The sequence below is a fragment of the Lithobates pipiens genome, unplaced genomic scaffold (genome assembly GCF_037356315.1).
Source record: "Lithobates pipiens isolate NorthernLeopardFrog02 unplaced genomic scaffold, aLitPip1_a1.2 Scaffold_23, whole genome shotgun sequence".
NCBI lineage: Eukaryota > Metazoa > Chordata > Amphibia > Anura > Ranidae > Lithobates > Lithobates pipiens.
The window spans coordinates 320,621,892-320,648,310 of record NW_027507785.1 but is presented as its reverse complement, the minus strand read 5'-3'; the positions used below and the strand labels follow the sequence as shown (position 1 = coordinate 320,648,310).

At 45.5% G+C, this 26,419-nt stretch overlaps 1 protein-coding gene across 1 annotated transcript in view; it reads left to right on the top strand.

The window, feature by feature from the left end:
- Positions 1-24,924, top strand: part of MYSM1 (Myb like, SWIRM and MPN domains 1) — a gene marked incomplete in the record, with an annotated part of 72,882 nt that extends 47,958 nt beyond the window's left edge. The window contains 4 exon segments of the mRNA XM_077450610.1: positions 4,054-4,186; positions 6,509-6,614; positions 11,767-11,824; positions 24,322-24,924. Coding sequence (XP_077306736.1) covers positions 4,054-4,186; positions 6,509-6,614; positions 11,767-11,824; positions 24,322-24,507 — 483 coding nt within the window.
- Between the last annotated feature and the right edge of the window lie 1,495 nt (positions 24,925-26,419).

The window sequence follows — 26,419 nt, the reverse complement described above, 5'->3', positions numbered from 1 at the left end:
GTTATATGGCCTACAAAATAGGGGATAGATTTTATAGCATTTTTATTATTATTATTATTTTTATTTTTTATTTTTTTTACTAGTAATGGCGGCGTATCTGCGATTTTTATTTTTTTTTATCGTGACTGCAACATTATGGTGGACACATCGGACAATTTTGACACATTTTTGGAACCATTGGCATTAATACAGCAATCAGTGCGATTAAAAATGCATTGATTATTGTAAAAAAAATTCACTGACAGTGAAGGGGTTAACACTAGGGGGCGATCAAGGGGGTTAAATGTTCCCTGGAAGGTGTTTCTAACTGTGGGGGGAAGGGGACTGACTGGAGGAGGAGAGAGATCACTGTTCCTAATCACTTGGAACAGCAGTACTCTTTCTACTCCCCTGTCAGAATGGGGATCTGTCTGTTATTATATTGACAGATCCCCGTTCTGCCTCTCCGTGGAGCAATCGCAGGTGGCCGGCAGACATTGTGGCCACTTGCCAGGTGCAGGTGCATCAGCTCCCTCGCCACGCAGCGGACACGTGGGTGATCAAGGGGTTAACTGTGTTCCCTGGGAGGTGATTCTAACTGAAGGGGGAGGGGAATGGCTAGTGGAAGTGACTGATCGTGTGTTCCTAGCTAATAGGAACACACGATCTGTCACTCCTGTCAGAACAGGGAAGTGTGTGTTTACATACACTCGTCCCTGTTCTGTGTCTTCTGGTCACAATCATCAGCACCCCCGCTGTGCAGCAGGTGCGCGCCCCTGCTATCCGGACCCCGCGGGATCACGTACAGTAACGTGATTTTGCGCAGGGGAGCCAACCTGCCGCAGTAAAACTGGTCCGGAGCGGTTAACATAAGCAGTACAAATATAGTAGAGGTAAAACCAATCAGCTGATTGATGACAAAGCGTTACACAGACCACCCTGGAAATAATTACATGTAGACAATTTATATGTGTCTCAGTTTTGTAACAACCCCAATGCGTTTCAGTTTCGTATAAATCGTTTTTTCGGGGGGAGAGAATGGTGGTCAGTCTGAAATACAGATGTACAATTATATAGTAACAAGATAACATCCATTGTACATATGCAACACAATTCGTATGATGGTTTATTAATTGGCGCCAGCCGCACACAAGCATAGTCCGTTCCAGGAGAATGCTCGTAATCCAATGTACTCGCATATCAAAGCGAGTTTTCCCATTAAGGTCAATGGAAATGAAAATAATTTGTTCCGCATTGACTTCAATGGGCGGCAATAAAGCATGCGGCCAGAGGCGGGGGGTGCCGGAGAGCCTTGGAAAGGGCCGAAAAGGCCAGAGCACACTTCGGCTGACCTCGGAAGGACTCCATTCACGAGCCTTTCCGAGGTTTGCCGAGGTCAGCCGAACTGTCCTTGGGCCTTTTTGTGCATTTCCGAACGCTGACGATCAGTGCTGTTTGCCTCCGGCGCCCCCCACCTCAGGCCAAAAGCAGTACTGCACACCGCTTTTGGCCTAAATCCTGCTCGTTTTGTGGGACAACACTCACAAACCAAGTTAGGATTTTTAGAAACACAGTGCTCGTTTTGAGAAACGCTCAGTACTGACTCTGTCCATTCAGAAAAGTAAGGAGCCGGATTTACCTGCTCCTACCTACGCTCTCCATCCTGACAGATCGAGGGGGTGGAGGGGGACACCAGTACGGAGGGGGACACCAGTACGGAGGGGGACACCAGTACGGAGGGGGACACCAGTACGGAGGGGGACACCAGTACGGAGGGGGACACCAGTACGGAGGGGGACAGCAGCATGGAGGGGGACAGCAGCATGGAGGGGGACACCAGTACGGAGGGGGACACCAGTACGGAGGGGGACACCAGTACGGAGGGGGACACCAGTACGGAGGGGGACACCAGTACGGAGGGGGACACCAGTACGGAGGGGGACACCAGCATGGAGGGGGACTGGAGGAGGATACGGGGACAGTCAGCGGTGATCATGCGGGAGAGTTACAAGCACTGATCACCGCCAATTTCACTTTCACTAAAGCAGCTGGGGGGGGGGGGGGTGGGTTAGGAGAAGCGGAGAAACGGACCTGCTGTCAGACTTTGAAATCTTTACAGGGTGATCAGTGCTTGTAATTCTCCCACCGCACTGATCACCCTGACTGCCCAGGTATCGGGTTAAGTATCTGAGCATTTGCCCGAGTACAAGTACTTGGGCAAATGCTCGGTATTGCTACCGATACTAGTATCGGTATCAGGATATATATATATATATATAATACCATAGCTGTAGGATTCCTCTAGAAGCTGGAAATGACTATGGTAGGCACCGCTACTCCAGTGATCTCCACAAGCTTCCGTGTCCCGTGCTAAGCAGCTACTCTGTTAAATTGTGAACACAACAGGTCGGCCTCTCGGTATGGGCGCCATTCAGAAATTTCTTTGCATTTTCTTAAAGGGTATCTCCATTTTCGTGGGGGGAAAAAAATATCAAATAAGAAAAAAAAATAATAATAATAATATAGCGTATACAATTGCGACACAAGTCATATTGTAATTGAATGTTAAATAAAAATGACCTTTCCTTTTTAATCTGCAGCTCTTTCATTTCCTGTAAAATGCAATATGGCCACCTGGAAGCGCTCTATACACAGACTGTGTACAGAACACCCCCCCCCCCCCACAGAAACCTAATTTCCTGCTTGTGCGATATAGGCTCACTGATTTTCCCAGAAGTCTGCACTAAGATACAAGTCAGATTTTGGGCATTCCCTGCAACACAAATATCATTTTTTGGTAAGATGCTCCCGAAGGGTAATCACATCTAAAAGGGATGCAGACCCTGAAATTTTCTTCATCAGAGACCTGCAGGTGCAGCAGCTGATTGATAAATTAGATCCACTTTTCACATGGACACAGACAAACACACAGGGATTTCTTCAGAAGAACAAAAGGTAGAAATCTGCAACAATGTTTGTCAAAATCCCTGCAATGTACACAGATCACTCAGAGATTAGGTTTATTTTTCTTTACAAAAGTGGAGCTACTCTTTAATTAATACAAAGCATTCTTTGATTGGATGAGGTAGAGAGGGTGATGTCACCTTCCCGCCTCTCCACCTTGTCCAATCCGAGAGCTTTACATTAATTTATAAAATACAAAAGCAATGACTGAATGATACCCATACTGAGTGGCCGACCTGCTGCACTCACAATGCACTAGGGAAGCTGCTTGGCGCGGGAAGATGGTGAGGATCACTGGAGTGGCGCTGTCTATTAGAGCAGTGGTCATCAACCCTGTCCTCAGGGCCCACTAACAGGCCAGGTTTGCAAAATAACTGAAATACATCACAGGTGATATCATTTGATGCTCAGTGATTGCAGTATTCTAGTCTGTATCTCTCCAAGGTAATACATAAAACCTGGCCTGTTAGTGGGCCCTGAGGACAGGGTTGATGACCAATGTATCAGAGGGATTTCCAGCTTCTAGTGGAATGCCACAGGTATGGTATAAAGCTGGACCAGTGTAAAAATAGCCTTACCTGGAATTCTTCTTTAGGCTGGGTTCACACCGGAGCGATGCGGGAACGCCGCAAATCCGTGGCGTTTTCCCGCATCGCATGCCTCCCGCCGGCAGTTCACACTGCCCTATGCGGACTGCTGGGAGTGTCAGTGAAATGTTAATAACACCCCCAGATCAGTTCGCATATCGCAGTGCGATCTGCAGACTCGCACAGGAATCGGATCGCATGGTGTGAACACCCAATGCGATCCGATTCTGCTGCGGATCAAAAAAAGGGTCCCGTGCGAGTTTGCGGCGGGTGCGATGCGAATTCAGCCATACTATCTGTATGGCTGAACTCGCATCGCACAGAGATCGGATGTGATTTGCACTGCAGTGCGGTGCGAATCACATCCGGTTCTCGCTGCCGCAGCGGTGTGAACCCAGCCTTAATTGGCTCTGGACATCTTGGCTTTTAAATGTCCTCTTGTCATGAAAAGGTTAACAACACTACATATTAATTCTATCCTAGTCATCTATCGTTTGTATTCATTTACTTCCTTTTCATTCAGAGTTATTTTTCTCGCGGAGGAGCAAAGTTTTTGGGGATGATCATCAGTCCGTATAACCGCAGCAACCCCCTGCCGCAGTCACAGCTTTCCTGCCTGGTTATTGGTGACGATCTGAGTGAGGATGGCTCATACAGTAAGTAAATCACTTGAAGCTGAACCCTCCCCCAGTTAAACTGCTAAATACACCAGATGTTGTACCCCCCCCCCCCCCCCCCAGTTCTTAGATTTGCACAGCCTGGTCTTGCAGAGCAGTGGGACCTGATTTCTTTCTGCTGCACTTTTTACTTTCACATACAGATCCCCCCCCCCACCCTGTGACTGGACAAGGAAAGGAGAAGCAGCGGACTGATTTCACTGTCACTCTGCCATCTCCTCCTATTAGCATGCTGCTTACACTGCAGCATATTTGATTGGCACCTTGTGTGCTACTTTTCCCTCCCCCTCTCTGAGCTCTGCTGTTCAGGGGGCTGATACCAAGTCAAATTCAGGTACTTACACTACAGGTAGAAAACAGTTTTAGGCTGGGTTCACACTGCTGCGGTGATGAGATCGGATGTGATTCGCACTGCAGTGCAAATCACATCCGATCTCTTGTGCGATGCGAGTTCAGCCATACAGATAGTATGGCTGAATTCGCATCGCACATGGCCCAAACTCGCACAGGACCCTTTTTTTGGTCCGCAGCAGAATCGGATCGCATGGGTGTTCACACCATGCGATCCGATTCCTGTGCGAGTCAACAGATCGCACTGCGATATGCGAACTGATCTGGGGGTGTCATTAACTTTTCACTGACACTCCCAGCCGTTTGCATAAGGCAGTGTGAACTGCCACCGAGAGGCATGTGATGCGGACCCAGCCTTAAACAGGATGGATCTCAGACTAACGTTCATTTTTTTTGGGGGGGGGGGGGGGCGGGCAAAAAAGAAACCAATTCATCTAGTGTAGACGGGGTACTTCCACAACTTAGGTAATTAGTTAAAAAAATTGGGAAAAGGAAAGGGACACGTGGTCGAATGCAGGACCAAACCATGGTATTCATATGCCAATTAAACGTTATTTAACCACCTCAATACCGGGCACTTTCGCCCCCTTCCTTCCCAGCCCAATTTTCAGCTTTCATCGCTCTAGCGCGTTCAGTGACAATTGCGCGGTCATGCTACACTGTACCCAAATGAAATTGTTATCATTTTGTTCGCACAAATAGAGCTTTATTTTGGTGGTATTTATTCACGACTCCGTTTTTTTTTTTTTTGCGATATAAGCGCAAAAAAAGCGGAAATTTGGAAAAAAAACAATATTTTCTTTTTTCTATTTGAAAAGAAATCCAATAAAATCAAATTTTGTCATAAATTTAAGCCAAAATGTATTCTGCTACATGTTTTTGGTAAAAAAAAATCCGTTAAGTGTATAATAATTGGTTTGTGTGATCAGGGACATATGTACGCAAATGATCATGTACATATGTGTGCAGATAATCATTGGGACATGTGATTTTAGTGGGACATATGTGGGGGACATGTTTTTATTATTAGGGACATGTGTTTTTATTATTTGGGGACATGTATGTTTTGGGGACATGTGTGTTTTGGGGACATATGTGGGGACTGTGTTTGTACTGTGTGGTGTGTTGTGTGTTGACACTAGACTGATGATCAATGAGTAAAAAGCTGTAAAAAACAGCCCATACTCACTGATCATCAGCCGGCTGCAGCGTTCTGCTCTCCTCTCCTCAGCGATGACTTCCATGTGAGGAGAGGTTGCCTAGCAACCGGCTGTTTGTTTACATCACATGACGGCCGTGATTGGACACGGCCGTCATGTGATCAGGAGGGCCAATCACAGAGCCCTCCTGCCGATCTGAGATGTGCCGTGTCCGGGTGACACGAGCACATCGGGATCGCGCCGCTGCGCGGGCACGCGCGCGATCCCGCTACTTCTGAAGGACGTTCCTGAATGTCCTATCAGGAGTAGACGGCTCCCACCCGGCCGTATATATGCATTGGCTGGGTGGGAAGTGGTTAAATAAATACCATGGTTTTTTTGAACTTACACTACAGTACTTGTATTAAAAAACAAAACAAAAAAAAACTTCTACAGATATAAACATTTAAAAACATCATTCATTTCTCTTAGGGCCGGTTCACACAGCGGGCGAGGCGACACGACTCGCCTCGCCTCGCTCCCGCAAGTCGCCCCCGTTCTGTACAATGGAACCGTTCTGAGAGGAGCGACTCGAGTCGCTCCGACTCAGAAAAAAGGTTCCTGTACTACTTCTGGGCGACTTCGGGGGCGACTTGCATTGACTTCTATACAGAAGTCCTCTGCAAGTCGCCGCTGAGGTCGCCGCAGGTCGCGGCGAGGCAAGTCGGAGACGCCTCGCCGCGCCTGCAGTGTGAACCGGCCCTTACATATTCCTGAAAAAAGAATTGACATCATTTTTCTCCTCCTATAGGAATACCATACAGGTTTGATGTGGAGCACATGTCCGGTCAGCCGAGCTGGGAGGCCATTTTTGAGAAGACGAGGTGGATTGTCGAGAAGTATCGCCTATCTCACAGGTGTGTGACTCTTAAAGAGTCTGCTCACATAGTTTGTAATAAAAACATCTTCGCCATTCTGAAGCTTCCCTCCAACCACTTTTGCATATTATTTTATATATACTGTGATTCTGTACTTGCCAAATATGCTGCAGAAATCTCCCTCCACTGAGTCTGGCTGCAGCCATTTTAACTGTGGGCAGCTGAAGTTGCTGTCTGTTCACTCCCTGGATTTTCACAGACACACCCCCAGCTCTGCAGCTCTCATTGGCCCTCTTATGACTCCTCCCCCTCCCTTCCTCTCAAACTCTCAGGAGAGTGAGAGAGAGAGAGAGAGAGAGAGAGCTGTGCATGATGTCATAAGCCTAGGCTAATGACCAGACAAGAAGCAGGAAGTGGGCTGTATAAGGGATTAAATGGCAGAAAAAAAAATGTTTTACTATCCAACGTTAAAACAACAACAACAAGAGCAGAAGATTTAATAGATGGAAAGATGAAAAAATGACTGAAGGTCCACTTTAAAAATGACCTTATGACATCAGCCATTTGATGGCTTGACAGTTTGGTTGAGGACACAATCAAATGTGACAGTTAGCAATCCCGGCATTCCAGGAATGTAACTGTTTTTTGAAACCGTTAAATCGATGGGTTTACAGTATCTCACAAAAGTAAGTACACCCCTCACATTTCTGTAAATATTTTCTTCTATCTTTTCATGTGACAACACTGAAGAAATGACACTTGTCTACAATGTAATGTAGTGAGTGTACAGCTTGTATAACAGTGTAAATTTTCTGTCCCTTCAAAATAACTCAACACACAGCCATTAATGTCTAAACCGCTGGCAACAAAAGTGAGTACACCCCTAAGTGAAAATGTCCAAATTGGGCCCAAAGTGTCAATATTTTGTGTGGCCACCATTATTTTCCAGCACTGCCTTAACCCTCTTGAACATGGAGATCACCAGAGCTTCACAGATTGCCACTGGAGTCCTCTTCCCCTCCATGACGACATCACGGAGCTGGGGGATGTTAGAGACCTTGCGCTCCTCCACCTTCCATTTGAGGATGCCCCACAGATGATCAATAGGGTTTAGGTCTGGAGACAAGCTTGGCCAGTCCATCACCTTTACCCTCAGCTTCTTTAGCAAGGCAGTGGTCATCTTGGAGGTGTGTTTGGGGTGGTTATCATGTTGGAATACTGCCCTGCGGTCCAGTCTCTGAAGGGAGGGGATCATGCTCTGCTTCAGTAGGTCACAGTACATGTTGGCATTCATGGTTCCCTCAATGATTTGTAGCCCCCCAGTGCCAGCAGCACTCATGCAGCCCCAGACCATGACGCTCCCACCATACATGACTGTAGGCAAGACACACTTGTCTTTGTCCTCCTCACCTGGTTGCCGCCACACACACTTGTCACCATCTGAACCAAATAAGTTTACCTTGGTCTCATCAGACCACAGGACATGGTTCCATGTCCTTAGTCTGCTTGTCTTCAGCAAACTGTTTGTGGCACTTTCTTGTGCATCATCTTTAGAAGAGGCTTCCTTCTGGGACGACAGTCATGTAGACCAATTTGATGCACTGTGCGGCGTATGGTCTGAGCACTGACAGGCTGACCCCCCCACCCCTTCAACCTCTGCAGCAATGCTGGCAGCACTCATACGTCTATTTCCCAAAGACAACCTCTGGATATGACGCTGAGCACGTGACCTCAACTTCTTTGGTGGACCATGGTGAGGCCTGTTCTGAGTGGAACCTGTCCTGTTATACCGCTGTATGGTCTTGGCCACCGTGCTGCAGATCAGTTTCAGGGCAATCTTCTTATAGCCTAGGCCATCTTTATGTAGAGCAACAATTCCTTTTTTCAGATCTTCAGAGAGTTCTTTGCTATGAGGTGCCATGTTGAACTTCTAGTGACCAGTATGAGAGAGTGAGAACGATAACACCAAATTTAACACACCTGCTCCCCATTCACACCTGAGACTTTGTAACACTAACGAGTCACATGACACTGGGGAGGGAAAATGGCTAATTGGGCCCAATTTGGACATTTTCACTTAGGGGTGTACTCACTTTTGTTGCCAGCGGTTTAGACATTAATGGCTGTGTGTTGAGTTATTTTGAGGGGACAGCAAATTTACACTGTTATACAAGCTGTACACTCACTACTTTACATTGTAGATAAGTGTCATTTCTTCAGTGTTGTCACATGAAAAGATAGAAGGAAATATTTACAAAAAGGTGAGGAGTGTACTCACCTTTGTGACATACTGTGTGTGTATGTATATCTATATCTAGATGTGTGTGTGTGTGTGTGTGTGTGTATATATATATATACCGTATATACTCGAGTATAAGCTGAGATTTTCAGCCCCTTTTTTTAGGCTGAAAGTGCCCCCCTCGGCTTATACTCGAGTCACGCAGATCGGCGACCATTCCACTATTCAAAAGCCGCACCTCCCTGTCTGTGATAGGCGGAACACTCAATTTCCCAGCAGTCAGTGTTCCGCCTATCACGGACACCCGCTCATTCTCATACTACGGACGAGGATGAGAGGATGTCCGTGATAGGCGGAACACTGACTGCTGGGAAATTGAGTGTTCCGCCTATCACAGACAGAGAGGCGCGGCTTTTGAACAGTGGAATGGCCGCCGTCTGTCAGACGAGGAGGAGAGGTGCGGCGCGGCACACAGAGGCTGCAGAAGGCAAAGAGACAGGTAGGCTGCGATGGACACAGGGAGGGACGGGACACAGGCATGGACGGGACACAGGCATGGACGCATGGACGGGACACAGGCATGGACGGGACACAGGCATGGACGGGACACAGGCATGGACGCATGGACGGGACACAGGCATGGACGGGACACAGGCATGGACGGGACACAGGCATGGACGGGACACAGGCATGGACGGGACACAGGCATGGACGGGACACAGGCATGGACGCATGGACGGGACACAGGCATGGACGGGACACAGGCATGGACGGGACACAGGCATGGACGGGACACAGGCATGGACGGGACACAGGCATGGACGGGACACAGGGATGTAACAGTAGCTGCTGCATGTCTCACCCTCGGCTTATACACGAGTCAATAAGTTTTCCCAGTTTTTTGTGGTAAATTAGGGGCCTCGGCTTATATTCGGATCGACCTATACTTGAGTATATACGGTATATCATATACATACACACACGCACGCACGCACGCACACACACACATAGTGGGGACGGAAAGTATTCAGACCCTCTTAAATTATGCACTGTTATATTTCAGCTGTTTGCTAAAATCATTTAAGTTCATTTTTTTTCCTCATTAATGTACACACAGCACCCCATATTGACAGAAAAACACAGAATTGTTGAAATTTTTGCAGATTTATTAAAACAGAAAATTTAAGGGGGTCTGAATACTTTCCGTCCCCACTGTGTGTGTGTGTGTGTGTGTGTGTGTGTGTGTGTATATATATATATATATATAGTGGTATTGGGGTGATTACACTCATGTGATTGGTGCTTTTTTTTCCAATGAGTTGTGCCAGCCCAATTTGTACATGAAAAGATGGAATAAAATATTTCCAAAAATGTGAGAGGTGTACTCAGTGTTGTGAGATACTGTAATTCTGCTTTATGATTTATTGCTGTTCAGGGGCTCTGGGCTTCAGCAAAATTATTATTATACAGGTTTTATATAGTGTCAACAATTTGCCCAGCGCTTAACAAAATAAAGGCAGACATTACAGTTACATTACAATTTGGTACAAGAGGAATCTGAGGGCCCTGCTCATTAGAGCTTACAATCTAAAAAATGTCCGCCTCCAGCAAAAAAGAAACAGGAGCAATGCTGGAGGCAATTTACAACATACACATATTTTGGTGGCATAATTACTAATATTCCTTGCTAAAGAACATTAATTTTATCAAGTTGTTGTGGGTAAAGTTCCACTTTAGGGAGATCAGATTTGCAGTTATATGTAAAAAAAAAATTTATTTTTTTAATGTTAAAATGAATTAGAATTTTAGCAAGGTAACAACGCAGGAACGATGTCTGGCCAGCAGAACTCCAACTAATACAGAGTCTCCAATGTAAGATGTTAATTCTTGAGGTTGGGATTCCACTTTGAATAGAAGATCGAGGGATAATGTAATTAATTCCCATTATTTCTGACCTGTTCATAAATACTAAATCAATCCGGGCTCTAATTATATTTCCCCTTCACACATCGACTTATTAACTGAAAGCGCTTAATTGGCCGTCTGCTGCAGATCGATGTTTATGCGTCGGGGGTTTTAATGGGATATTGGATTGGAGGAGCAGACTTTGATCTGGGCTTCTTCTGATAGGGTTCATCTCAGCACAGCAGACTATTGATCGGGATGCTTCCTGAACACGCACCTCGTCCTTCTTCTCTTTGTGCTAAAGAAGATTTTCCACTAACTACACTTTGGGGTCTGTTTATAAAGGAAATCGCAATTTCCCCCCCGACCGTTTTTTTTATTTATTTTTTTGCCCCAGGCAAACTCTACACTTGTTTACCATATTGGACAAAGTGAAAACAATCCAACAAAATCCAGCTTTTGGATAGATTTTGCCATACGATAAAGAATTCCTGGTTTAGTTTTTTTTTTTTTTTTTTCCACTGATGTTAGGATCTTTTCTACCTCCAGTGGCCACAGTCTGGCCCCCATAAAGCCTGGCCCCCATAAAGCCTGGCCCCCATAAAGCCTGGCCCCCATAAAGCCTGGCCCCCATAAAGCCTGGCCCCCAGTCCTATAGTAGTGTGTAGGTCAGTGAGAGGAACCAGATAGGGCAGCAGCAGTGTGGGGGGGGGGGGGGGGGCAAGTAGATGGATGCTCTGGGAAGTGTCCGTTTCTAAAGGGACTTTGCTTGGCAATGTCTCCTCAGTAGAGCAGCGCTGGCAGCGGGAGAGGCACTCTTCGTGTCTTCTGTCTTCTTTGCATGGGCGGCTTTTATTCAGGATATAATTAAGCAATAGGGTCCCTTTTTAATGTCAATGGATGGAGGGTGAAATTTCTGCACATTTCTTTGCTTGTTTTTGCCAATGTGTTTTGCTTTTCCGTTTTTTTTTTTCAATAATGTCCTCCTCTGTATGGATGAGCCCCAGTGTGATACTTTGCTTTTCTTTCTTTATTTTTCCTGAGCAGCAGCGTTCCGATGAACAAAAGGTTCCGCCAGGACAGCGATCTGACGTGTCTGCAGAAGGTGCGTTCTATTACTTGTGTGGGAAATGTGTCTATCTGTCTAAAGGCCTTTTTTTTTTTTTCCTTTTCTTCATGTCACATCTCTCTCTAACTTTTTTTTTTTTCTCAATACAAGTCAAAAGGAAAAGAAAAAAGTAACTTGAAGCAGGTTGAGAAGGAGCTCAAATGGGCCTTTAAAGGGGAGGGCCACCCTGAAAAACAAAAATTTTTTAAAAATTACAAAAAATCTAAAAAAAAAAAATGAAAAAAATTTTTTTTTTTTACTTACCAGAAATGCCTGTTGCTAGGCACTTTCTCCTAATCTTCCTCTTCCTCCTCCGCGGAGATCTTCTGTCTTCTGTCTTCGTCGCGGCGTCTTCTGGGTAATGAGTCGCGCTGTGTTCTGGGAACTGTGTGTTCCAGAACACAGCGCGTCCCATTCAGAAAGCGCTGCGGGACTCGCGCATGCGCAGTAGCTGCGGGACTCGCGCATGCGCAGTAGGAAACGGGCAGTGAAGCCATAAGGCTCCGCTGCCCGTTTCCCTTACAAGGGATGGCGGCGCCGGGACCCGAGAGCCGAGGGACGGGTCGGCCTCGGGCGGCCGACATCGCGGGCGCCCTGGACAGGTGAGTGTGTTTATTAAGTCAGCAGCTGCAGTGTTTGCAGCTGCTGACTTTTTTTTTTTTTTTTTTTTTATAACTGGCCCTCCACTTTAAAGTGGCTGTAAACCCTTACAAACCACTTTGACCTACAGGTAAGCTTAGATTAAGGCTTACCTGTAGGTCCAAGAAATCTCTCTGAAACCTACACGGTTTAGGAGATATTTGCCAAAAGGCAGGCACCGCTGTGTACGGCGCATGCGTCGTAGACAGCGGCGCGCAGGCGCACTCAGCGTGCCGCTGTTAACGGCGATTTGCTGCGAGTGGCGGCTCCCGTCCACATGAGCGGGAGTGACGTCATCGCGGCTCCGTCGAATGACAGCGCCGGAGCAGTGAGACCCACCAAGAAGATGGAGGCTCCGTACACAAGGGGACAGTGGTAACATCGCTGGCTCCTGTGTCAGGTAAGTGACACATAATGCACTACTATGCGATGCGATGCACAGTAGTCCATTATGCTTTACCTTTGCAAGGAATCAAAGAGGAAGTAAACCCATTAGGGTTTACTTCCTCTTTAATGCAACTCATCCTACCGATCCTCAGGAATGCAAGCTGAATGTCTCGGCCATCTACACAAGCCCTAAGGGCTCTTTCACACTCGCGGTGAAGAGTGATCCGTGTTCGGACCGCTTTGCAGAGGAGGCATTTCTCAGTTTAACCATTTGACCTCTGGAAGATTTACCCCCCCCCTTCACAACCAGGCTATATTTTGCGATACCGAACTGCATTTACTTTAAAGTGGTTGTAAACCCCTTTGTTTTACTTTTATCCGTAGGTAAGCCTAGAATAAGGCTTACCTATAGGTAGTGGAAATATCTCCTTAACGTGCGCCGTTTAGGAGATATTTCACTTGTAGTGCGCTAATGTCATCATCGGCGCATGTGCTCTGAACAAACGGACCACCATGGCGTTTCTTCCTCCAGCGTGTGCCGTGACTGACTGCTCCTGTGCGCATACGCGGGAGTGACGTCATGCAGCTGTGGTCAGTCATAGAGGAGGAGTAGAGGCCCCGGAAGAAAGAGGGGCTAAAATGGACGCGGTCTACACAGGGGATGGTGCGGTCTTCATTTGCAGGTAAGTGTCATATAAAGGGCTAGTATGCGATGCTAGCCCATTATGCTTTTAATTTGCAGGCCTTGCGGGGAGCAAAAAAGGAAGTAAAACCCGTCGGGGTTTTACTTCCTCTTTAACTGACAGTTGAGCGGTCATGCGACGCTGTGCACAAATTACATTGATGTCCTTTTTATCTTACAAATAGAGCTTTCTTTTGGTGGTATTTGATCACCTCTGCAGTTTTTATATTTTTTGCGATACAAACAAAAAAAAGACTGACAATTGGGCTTCAAAATAGGGTGGGCTCGGGTGCCAAGCATTGCGATTGGAGCCCACCCAATTGTGTTGCAACAGCGAATGAACATTCGCTGTTGTAACACTGATCCTCCACCCGGCCAATCGGGAAGCGTGTCTGATACTCGTCACCTGGATGCTTCATTGAAGAAAGAGGTTAGGTACTTTGTATGAAGCAGGGATGTTTTTTTTTTTAAACGCAACTTTATAATATAAAAATAAGAGTTTTTTTTTTTTTTTAACCACTTGCAGACCGGACCATTTTGCTGGTCAAAGACCAGAGCACTTTTTGCGAAAGGGCACTGCGTCGCTTTAACTGACAATTGCGCAGTCGTGCGACGTGGCTCCCAAACAAAATTGACGTCCTTTTTTTCCAACAAATAGAGCTTTCTTTTGGTGGTATTTGATCACCCCTGCGGTTTTTATTTTTTGCGCTATAAACAAAAATAGAGCGACAATTTTGAAAAAAACGCATTATTTTTTACTTTTTGTTATAATAAATATCCCCCAAAAATATATAAAAAACATTTTTTTTCCCTCAGTTTAGGCCGATACGTATTCTTCTACATATTTTTGGTAAAAAAAATTGCAATAAGCGATTATTGATTGGTTTGCACAAAAGTTATAGCGTTTACAAAATAGGGATAGTTTTATAGCATTTTTATTAATAATTATTATTTATTTATTTTTTTACTAGTAATGGCGGCGATTAGCGATTTTTATTGTGACTGCGACATTGTGGGGGACCCATCGGACATTTTTGACACATTTTTGGGACCATTGTAATTTATACAGTAATCACTGCTATATAAATGCAGTGATTCCTGTGTAAATGACACTGGCAGTGAAGGGGTTAACCAGTGGGTGGCAGTGTAGGGGTTAAGTGTTCCTAGGGGTGTGTTACTAACTGTGGGGGGGTTGGGCTTTCATTTAGTGAACACTGATCTCTGCTCCAATCACATGGAGCAGAGATCAGCGTCACTAGTTGCTAGGCAGAATGGAGAAATGCTGTTTACACGGCATTTCCTCCATTCAGCCGTCCCGTGAGACGATCGCGGGTATGCCCGCGGCGATCGAGTCCGCCGGTCCCGCAACCGGACTCACGGGGTCCCGACCAGCGGCGGCACGCTCCCGATGGCAGGGTGGCATTGAATATTGGACGTACCTGTATGCCATTATGCCTGCCCATGCCATTCTGTCGACGTACATCGTTGTGCGCTGGTCGGGAACCGGTTAAAGCGCCCCCATCCCCACGGGCTCGCGCAGCAAAGAAAGTGCATACGGAAGTCGCACCTGCATATGTAAACGGAGAGAGAGCAATAATTCTAGAACTACACCTCCTCTGTAACTCTAACCTTGTAACCGTAAAAAAAAATTAAATCGTCGCCTATGGGGATTTTTAGGTACCGTAGTTTGTCGCCATTCCACGAGTGCACGCAATTATAAAGCGTGACATGTTTAGTATCTATTTACTCGGCGTAACATTATCTTTCACATTATACAAAAAAATTGGGCTAACTTTACAGTTTACCGTATATACTCGAGTATAGGCCGACCCGAATATAAGCCGAGGCCCCCAATTTACCCCCAAAAAAACTGGCAAACTTATTGACTCGTGTATAAGCCGAGGGTGAGACATGCCTGTCCATCCCTGTGTGTGTGTCCGTCCATCCCTGTGTGTCCGTCCATCCCTGTGTGTCCGTCCATCCCTGTGTGTCCGTCCATCCCTGTGTGTCCGTCCATCCATCCCTGTGTGTGTGTGTGTCCATCCATCCATCCATCCCTGTGTGTGTGTGTGTCTCCATCCATCCCTGTGTGTGTGTGTCTCCATCCATCCATCCATCCATCCATCCCTGTGTGTGTGTGTCTCCATCCATCCATCCATCCCTGTGTGTGTGTGTGTCTCCATCCATCCATCCATCCATCCGTGTGTGTGTGTCTCCATCCGTGTGTGTGTCTCCATCCGTGTGTGTGTGTGTGTGTGTGTGTGTGTGTGTGTGTGTGTGTGTGTCCAGCCTACCTGTGTCCCGAGCCTTTGTCCCGAGCCTCCGTCCCGTGTCGTGCCTTGCCTTCGTCCCGTCCCGTCCCGTGCCGTGCCGTGCCGTGCCGTGCCTTGCCTTGCCTCCGTCCCGTGCCCTCTTCGTCGGCGGCCATTGTAAAATTCAAAAGCCGCGCCTCCTCCTTCGCCTGTGATAGGCGGAACACTGAATTTCCCAGCAGCCTGTGTTCCGCCTATCACGGACGTCGTATCATCCTCGTCCGTAGTACGTGGATGAGACGACGCCCGTGATAGGCGGAACACAGGCTGCTGGGAAATTCAGTGTTCCGCCTATCACAGGCGAAGGCGGAGCCGGAGGCGCGGCTTTTGAATCATAGAATGGCCGCTGTCTGTCTGCTCGACACGCTGATCGAGCGGGCAGACAGCGATGACTCGAGTATAAGCCGAGGGGGGCACTTTCAGCCTCAAAAAAGAGGCTGAAAATCTCGGCTTATACTCGAGTATATACGGTAATTTTTTTTTTTTTAATCCATGAAAATGTCCCTTTACCCAAAAAGTTGCATTTAAAACACCACTGCACAAATACCGTGTGACATAAAATATTGCAACAATCGCCATTTTATTCTCTGGAATCTCTGCTAAAATATATATATATAATAATGTTTTGGATTTAACTTGTAAACACCAAATGTCTGAAATGGGCTTAGTCATGAAAGGGATAATATACTGGTATGTAAACGTTACCTGCGGTAATTGCTAAATACAACAGTGTGTTCTGTTTTACCATTTTAAAATATTGATTTCTTAATTTTGGGTTGGGAAAAGTGGGGGACGTCTTATACACAGAAAAAAACGGTATTCCATATATGATGTGTACAACCAATAATGTAGCATAATAATCATTATAATGACGTCGGACACATAACCCATGTATCACACAATACATATATAAAAGTGCATGATTGTTACAACATATTGCAATAAAATTGATGGAATGATCCTGACTGTAAACATCATAGTGGCATCAACATAGCTCGACGCGTTTCGTGGATGACCTCCACTCATCAGGAGCAGATGCTTGCTATATGTTTATAATTAATAAGTTGTACACATTAATAATCGGTCTCGAGGGCAGGGGAGAGGGAGGAAAAACAAAAGTATGGAAAATATCCACCCATACTTACAATATAGCTATGAGTCTGAAATGGAGCGATGAGAGCTGCAGGCCGGCCAAACAATTCTATTGGATGCCTGCCCGACGCCCACCGTAGCATGATGTCCACCGCTGCACGATGAGCCCAGCGCTGCCTGATGTGCCTGCCAATGCCGATTCTCCCGCCGCTGCCCGATGTGCCCGCCAATGCTGATTCTCCCGCCGCTGCCCGATGTGCCCACCAATGCCGATTCCCCCGCCACTGCCCGATGTGCCCACCAATGCCGATTCCCCCGCCGCTGCCCGATGTGCCCGCCAATGCTGATTCTCCCGCCGCTGCCCGATGTGCCCGCCAATGCCGATTCCCCCGCCACTGCTCGATGTGCCTGCTGCCTTGATGGGGTAAGTGCTGGTGGACCGGCAGACAGCAAGGGGGAGGGGGGTGTTTGAGGTACCGCGGGGATGTGACCCATCACATCCTCACTGACAGCACAGAGCTCTGCATTGTTTACATGGGTAGAGCTCCATCCAGTCGCTCTCCTCGACGCTCAGCAGGTGGCAGCGCACATCCATTGGCCGGCACTCGCTGATCAGTTTCTGTTGTGACTAATCACATTATAAGTGAAGCGGTGCGCCCCCCACTACCCGGAAGTGCAGAATCGTGTATATATATAGAACGGCCGCCCTGTACCAGTAAATCTGATATAGGGTGGTCAGCAAGGGGTTAAACATTATATGTTTTGTATTGTGAATACGAGTAATCTGGGTTCATGAGATTTGCAAATTGTTGCATTCTGTGTTTTTATGTAGATTTTACACAGCGCCCCAACTTTTTTGGATTTGGGGTTGTACATCTATTGATATTTTTGTTGAATAAATGATTGAAGAGACCCTTTTTATTAAGGCTGCACTCACCCCAAGCGCATTTTTTTTTTTCAGGCAGAAAGTCGCACGTTTTTTTGGCCGCAATTTTGTACAGGTCAAAGGGTCACCAATGAAAAAAGCAGAAAAAAGCCTGTAATCTGCTCCAAAGAAGCTTGTGTTCTTTTTTGAGCTCAGGGCGTTTTTTCAGGCGTTTTTGCTTCAGGTGACAAAACCCTCAGATTTGAACAGTTGCCATTGAAATGAATGGGATTTTCATTGTTGGGCGTTTTTTCAGGCATTTATTCGGGCATTTTATGAACTGAAAACACTCAGCAGCCTTAAAATAAGCTTAAATTCATTAATTTGTGAAATATCCGAATTAATGAAAACCCTTTTCATTCGTTTTTCCGAATATTCGTAAACTTGAATATTCGAAAATCCCAAAATAGGAATGAAAAATCAAAAGAACGAAAATTGGAAAGTACAAAAATCTAAAAATAATAACTTGCCTATAATTTAATAGTTAAGTAATAGTTATTGGAATTTCCTTTCAAATTTGGCTGTTAATGAACGTGAAGAATACAGATTTATCCGAAATAACGAATGCCGTATCTAAACAAATAGAATGTAACAAATTAATCATAATAATAATAACTTTTTATTATTATTTATTATTGACCACTTGCCGACCGGGCCATAGCCGAAAGACGGCTACAGTGCAGTTGGCTTATTCTGGGAGGGCGTCCATGGACTTCCTCCCAGAATCTTGCTCTCGCACGCTCCCTGGGGCACGCTCCCGCAAACATCCGTGACCGCCAGATCCAGAAGACCCGGCACATCGTGGATCGTGGTAGTGGGCGTTTACCACGTGATCTCTCAGTGAAATGACGGAGCGATCATTTGTAAACAAACCTCTCTGTACCGATCGGTACAGTGTGTGGGGAGAGGGGGAGAGATGGCAGCAGCGCTGTGGGCTGGATGTGTAGTGCCCACAGCACTGCTCCGTGACAATACTCTGCAGTACTCTGCCCACACTGTGCAATACTCTGCCCACACTGTGCAATACTCTGCCCACACTGTGCAATACTCTGCCCACACTGTGCAATACTCTGCAACACTGTGCAATACTCTGCAACACTGTGCAATACTCTGCAACACTGTGCAATACTCTGCAACACTGTGCAATACTCTGCTAATACTCTGCCAATACTCTGCAACACTGTGCAATACTCTGCCCACACTGTGCAATACTCTGCCCACACTGTGCAATACTCTGCCAATACTCTGCAACACTGTGCAATACTCTGCAACACTGTGCAATACTCTGCAACACTGTGCAATACTCTGCCAATACTCTGCAACACTGTGCAATACTCTGTAACACGGTGCAATACTCTACCAATACTCGCCAATACTCTGCAATAAATTTTAACAGAAACAAAGAATTTTTATTTATTTTTTACCGAATTTTCAGTCTTTTTTTGATTTATAGCGCAAAAAATAAAAAACCCAGTGTTGATTAAATTCCACAAAAAGAAAGCACTATTTGTGTGAAAAAAAGGACAAACATTTCATATGGGTACAGTGTTGCATGACTGAGTAATTGGCATTCGAAGGGTGAGAGCACCGAAAGCTGAAAATTGGTCTGGTTAGGAAGGGGGTTTAAGTGCCCAGTGGGTAAGTGGTTAATTTGTTCCGTTCCATTTGTTTAGCTACGGCATTCGCTATTTTGGATAATTCATAACTTTGGATAAATTCGTATTCGTTACGTTCACTAACCGCCAAATTTGAAAGGAAATTCCAACACCTATTTTAATTTAATAGTTCGTTATTATTAGTTAGCTATTTTTTCAGATTTTCGTAATTTCACATTTTTGTATTTTTTGTTTTCTTATTTGCGGATTTTACGGATTTTCGAATTTCGATCATAACGAATGACCCAAAAAAAAAAAAAGAAAACAAATGAAACGAAAACTAACTACTTTTTTTCAGCAGTGCACATCTATACTACATACTACTACTATACTACACTCTATAGCAGTCTAGTCAACAATTTCTGTGGGGTGTACTTTCTTTTTCACACGTGCATAATTTATCATTTTGTCCAGCATTTTACTTTAAAGAGGAACAGGTACGATTTATCACAATGTCTGAATGAGGTCTGTCTGTATTGACAACCGTCAGATTCAAACTTGGATTAAAAGATGACAGTTGGATAATGAAATCATAAATCTGCTTTCTTTGGGGCTTATTGAAGGACACTGAAGTCCTCCGAGGTCTATGTACTGCCTATAGGAGATCGGTGTATAAACAGGATCATCATTCCCAGCACTAAATCTTATTTATTTATTACAGGCGATTATAAAGCAGCATCAATTTATGCAGCTCTTTACATTCTATTCATTCAGATTAGTCCTTGCCGTCAGTCTACGGTCCATATCTCCACATATTGGGGTTAATTTAGACGGGGAGAAAGGTAAAAAGGGTTATAAAGGCTAAATTATTAGTTTCATTAGTTTCACTGTATCCTTACCTCCAACCACCCATCCTTCCAAGCAGCAAACAATTACTTGTAGGAACCTTCGCCACCTTAAGCCTTCTCTTCTCTATTCTGCTACTGACCACCTCTATGATATAATCTCTCCCCTGTCCTGTCCTGACCTTGCCACCTCTGTCTACAACAGGTCACTCTCATCATCACTAGATACACTCGCTCCTCTAACCACACGCAGAATCAGGCCCCGACCATTACAACCCTGGCAAACTGACAACACTAGAAATCTCAAGAGACATTGCTGTGCTCTTGAACGGCTGTGGCGTAAAAACCAAATGCCTCCAAGACTTCACCATGTATAAATCTGCCCTTCTAAAATACAATTCCTGCCTCCATGCTGCCAAACAAGCCTACTTTGTTTCTCTTATGCCGCGTACACATGTAGCAGACTATCCGGCGGACTTAGTCTGGCGGACTGTCCGCCGGACTTTCCGAACGAGCTACCTGCCCACACACGGTACTTTTGCGGCGGACTAGGTACGGCGGACTAAGTCCGCCAGACTATCCGCTGTACTTTTGAAATGAACGGACTCGCCCACACACACACGGAGGAAAGTCCGCTCATTTTGAGCGTGGCTCCAGGTAGCCGGGACCAGCGAAGGAGGCGTCGCTGGCCCCGTCACCAGGTATGGACTTAAAGGGGAATCCCTACGCTGAAAAATCGGCGTGGGGGTCCCCCCCCCCAGGTCCATATCAGACCCTTATCCGGTAATATGGTGGGGAAGGGGGGGATTTGTGGTAGGAGGGGGAAAACCTTTTTTGGGAGGGGGGATATGTGTTAGTAGTGATGATTTAGGGGGGGGGGGGAAATTTGCAGCTTCACTGCCTGTTTCCTCCTACGCAAGAGTGACTCGCACTGCGCCTTGTGAATGGTCCCGTAGTCTTCTAGGGCCTGTGATGTGTCCCAGAAGACTGCAGGTAAAGAAGGTGAGGGGGGTTGAACTTCCAGCTCAGTTCACTGCGGTGATCTGAGCCAGAAGTAAGAGCAGGTACCCGTCAAAACCAGGTACCCGCTCCTCCCCGCAAAAATCGCCATAGCTGTATGTCGGTCCGTTTTACAGCTATAGCAGGCACGTGTCCGCTGCACGGCAGGGGAGCTGATGCGCGTGGCTGGCGGACGCGATCTCCGCCAGCTACCCGCGATCGCTCCTCAGAGAGCCAGAATGGGGATCTGTCAATATAAACAAACACATCCCTGTTCTGACCGGGAAGTACAGACCGATCGTCTGTTCCTAGTTCTCCTTCTCACATTGCCCTTCATTGCGCCATCTTTTCTTTCCATAACCTTCTGGACGTGAGTTCCTTTGCAGTCCAGTTTGGCCTTCCTACACCCAAATTCCAGCTTTGGTGTTCTCTACATCTGAGGTCCGGTGCGGCGGTTACCTGCCTGGAGGTCCTGGGTTCCTTGGGAAGTTCTGTTGATTTGCCGATCTCGGCACCCTTAAGGACCAGGCCTCTTTTTCAGACTTGGTGTTTACATGTTTAAAACAGTTTTTTTTGCTAGAAAATTACTTAGAACTCCCAAACATTTTATATTGTTTTTTTTCTAACACCCTAGAGAATAAAATGGTGGTCATTGAAATACTTTTTTTCACACCGTATTTGCGCAGCGGTCTTACAAGCGCACTTTTTTTGGAAAAAAAAAATCACTTTTTTGAATAAAAAAATAAGACAACAGTAAAATTAGCCCAATTTTTTTTATATTGTGAAAGATAATGATACGCCGAGTAAATTGATACCCAACATGTCACGCTTCAAAATTGCGCCCGCTCGTGGAATGGCGTCAAACTTTTAGCTTCAAAAATCTCCATAAGCGACATTTAAAAAATTCTACAGGTTGCGTTACAGAGGAGGTCTAGGGCTAGAATTATTGCTCTCGCTCTACCGATCGCGGCGATACCTCACATGTGTGGTTTGACCACCGTTTTCATATGCGGGCGCTACTCACGTATGCGCTCGCTTCTGTGCGCAAGCTCGTCGTGACGGGGGTGTTTTTAAAAAACTTTTTTTTTTTTTCTTATTTATTTTAATTGATTTTATTTATTTTTACACTGTTTTAAAAAAAGAAAATGGATCACTTTTATTCCTATTACAAGGAATGTAAACATCCCTTGTAATAGAAAAAAGCATGACAGGTCCTCTTAAATATGAGATCTGGGGGGTCAAAAAGTCCTCAGATCTCATATTTGGGCTTAAATGCAAAAAAAAAAAAAAGAAAAAATGACATTTAAAAAAAATATACCTTTTAAGAGGTATGGGCGGAAGTGACGTTTTGACGTCGCTTCCGCCCTGCTATGGTATAGAGACGAGTGGGGGGCCATCTTAGCCTCACTTGTCCCTATACCCAGCTAGGAAGAGGACCCGATCGCCTCCGCCGCTACCGACGGCTCCGGTAAGCGGCGAAAGGTGCGGGAGGGGGGTGGCACCTCTCCCGCCGCCGATAGCGGTGATCTCGCGGCGAATCCGCCGCGCAGACCACTGTTATCGTACAGCCAACCGGCACCTGAAGAGATGGATATCTCGGTTGTGGCAGCAGCTGCTGCCGTTACCGAGATATCCCTCTTTAAAAAATAGGACGTACATCGGCGTGCGCTGGTCGGCAAGTGGTTAATGACTCTTTGCCACTGATATTCGAGTCCACCTGTTCTGGTTAGAGTGGATATACTTATACTTCCCCTTTTCAGTTGAAGATGTACCACCCTTTATGCCAGGGGTGGGGAACCTTTTTGGCTGAGAGAGCCATGAACGCCACATATTTTAAAATGTAATTCCACGAGAGCCATACAATATGTTTAAAACGAATTTTTCGATGAATCGACTAATTTCAATTATAACTGTAATATCCACATCTCCCCTATGATTGTCTGCTTGCTTACCACTACGCAGGCAGGCAGATCCACGAGCAGTTGAGGCGGGGGGGTGGTGATGACGACGTCAGCGCCCTGCTCACCTAGGCTGCCGCCGGGTGTACCAAGATGGCCGCAGCTCCGGAGCTAGGCCGAAGCTGCAGCCTTTCCTATGGGCTCAATCCACGGATCGGCACACCACGCAATCCGCGGATTGAGAGGTGAGAGCCAGATGCAGCCATCAAAAGAGCCACATCTGGCTCGCGAGCCGTAGGTTCCCTACCCCTGCTTTATGCCGTACAGTGCCAGTGTATTCTGTCAGTAAAATTCCATTCTCTTACTGATCAGTCAACTCCGGTCATAAGAAGACAGATTTATTACAGATGTACAGTACAAACAGATGAGGGACCCTTCCAGCAGAAGGTCCACAGCAAAATCACACCAGGAAATATGTACACAGTTACTTTATAGTAGTATTTGGCAACCTGCCATTGGCACACTGGTGACTCATGGTGCATTGTCAGCTTTATTGCCAAAGCCAGTGTGCCTTTACAAGGTTTCCTAATTTGGTAATATCTGCTAGTTTCTTAAGTATTGCCCCAGGCCTTGGTCAGGACTTAAGAAAGTTGCATAAACAATAAACCAGCGCCTTTTCAGCTACACAAATTACACACAAGGAACAAGGCAAACATCGATATCAGCTGTAATTCTTTGCATATTTCTTATCATATTCCATCCCTGATCAGCCACTATTTGGTGGTCGACTCACACCGGTTCTTTTCCAGGACCTTCACGTTTATTGGACTTTTACACATTTCCATTCTTGTTATTTTTTTGCATGATTGATTTTGTGTCATTCATTTACATATAGACAATACGTGTTCATTCTTTAGCGCTACACTATTTACCATTCGTTATTTAGCATCTTTGTCGCAATGTTTATGTAGCAGCTTTTTCACTTTTCATTTGGGTTGGCGCAGTGATATCTTCCATTTACATCCAACCACTGAGCTGCCCCCAGATCTTGTACTCTTGAACCTTTTTTTTGGTCATATCAGTGTGGTCTTCATACATGTTCTCTTTTGCTTTTTTACAGCTCTTGACGTGCCTGCGGAGGACGCTGGTGAGCGCAGCCTGCTCAGCGTTTGCCGATGAGTTTCTCAGCCAAATAGAAGATTATTTCCTCACCAGCTATACGAGCGTTAAAGATGATCTGGGAGGGGCTCTGGCCGCAGTTGCTGAAATGGAAACCTCAACGTCGGATGCAGCGGCTGATAACTGAAGACTTCCCGGACTCGCACTCTCAGATCTCTATGACCTCTGTGTGTGAAAGGACCAATCGCAGGCCATTGAAGTGTGACAATGTAAAACCTGTAAATATGAACTTTTTTTTTTTTTTTTTTTTTACATTGAACGCTATGGTCACCCTCTACCAGAAATCCACACCTCTTCTTCAAAACGTAACATTCTGCTGCATTTTTATTAGTTCAACACATAAATCTATTTGGCCCGTTTAATGCTTTCCGAAAAAACCAGAACACCGACAGACTGACTGCACCATCGTCACCAAAACATCGGCCATCTTGGAAAGACAGACGTGTAGCTCCACAGCCGGGCCTGGATTGACTTCCCAAAATTGTATAAAATGTTTTTATGTTCCTCCGATGTAATACGCTGTTCAGTAAACATCACAAAAATGTTTGTTTTTTGTTTTTTTGTTCTTTCTAGAAGATCATTGCTCTTTTTATCACTGTATTTTGGCCAAATCTATAGTTTAAAGTGATTGTAAACATTAAGTAAGAAATAGATGGTGTTGCGCTCCACGCCTAATAAATTAAATCTAATAACACAATTGATAAATAATCGCATAAAATCTTGAAAACACACTCATGCGATTAAAATTGCTACTAATTATAACTACAAACTTTAGTGCAAAAAATTAATGCCAGGTGAATAATACAGTGCTCGGAGTAAAGCTAGTTCCTACTATTATTCATGAATGAAGGAACTAAAATGATCTATACAATCATAATAAAGTGCCAGATAAAAAACGCAAATCTTAGTAAAATACTTCAAAAGAATCGTGACATCAAACAAATCTGTGTCAGTCCATGAAAGTGCATCCAAGTGACAACATGTGTGCAAAACTTATATATAAAAACCCTATATAATAAATACACAATAAAAAGAATATAGAACGGTGTGTGAAAAATATGTATCACAGAGTACAAAAACAATAGTCCAACAACCGTGATTGCTAAAAGTGTCTCTAAATTAACATAAAAAACTAAGTAATAAAGTTCATGCAGGGAATGAAATAAATCCACGCTGTGCTATGTGAAGAAATTAATCCTGTGAACGACCCCGGGATAATTCCACCAGTGATCTTGCAGCTCCTTAAACGTGGGTGCTCACACACTGAGTGCAGTGGGTACCTTACCTTACTGCTGTCAGTCAGACAGCAATATGCTCCAATATAGCGGTTGTGTCCTCAAATGGGATGTATGTCCTCAGTGGGTGTAGGGATACTCCAATACTTTGTGGTGTATATCCTAAATGCAGTATGGGCGCCCCCAGAACTTTTCCTCCAGATACTCCGCAAAGGATCGCAAGTCAGACCCAAGAAAGAAAAAGAGGGGCTCCAATAGTGAAGTACGTCACACAAATACTTTATTATAAAAGGACCAAGTCCTGGGTACTCACATTTATGCAGTAAAATTCAAACGTTTTTACATCTAACAAACAACGAACGGCTTCCTCGTTCGTACCCCGGACGTCACTTCCGGTATCCTCCTAGGCCAATCCTACGCGTATCGTCATTGATCACGTGACTATGAAGTCACGTGATCAATGACGATACGCGTAGGATTGGCCTAGGAGGATACCGGAAGTGACGTCCGGGGTACGAACGAGGAAGCCGTTCGTTGTTTGTTAGATGTAAAAACGTTTGAATTTTACTGCATAAATGTGAGTACCCAGGACTTGGTCCTTTTATAATAAAGTATTTGTGTGACGTACTTCACTATTGGAGCCCCCCTTTTTCTTTCTTGGGTCTGACTTGCGATCCTTTGCGGAGTATCTGGAGGAAAAGTTCTGGGGGCGCCCATACTGCATTTAGGATATACACCACAAAGTATTGGAGTATCCCTACACCCACTGAGGACATACATCCCATTTGAGGACACAACCGCTAT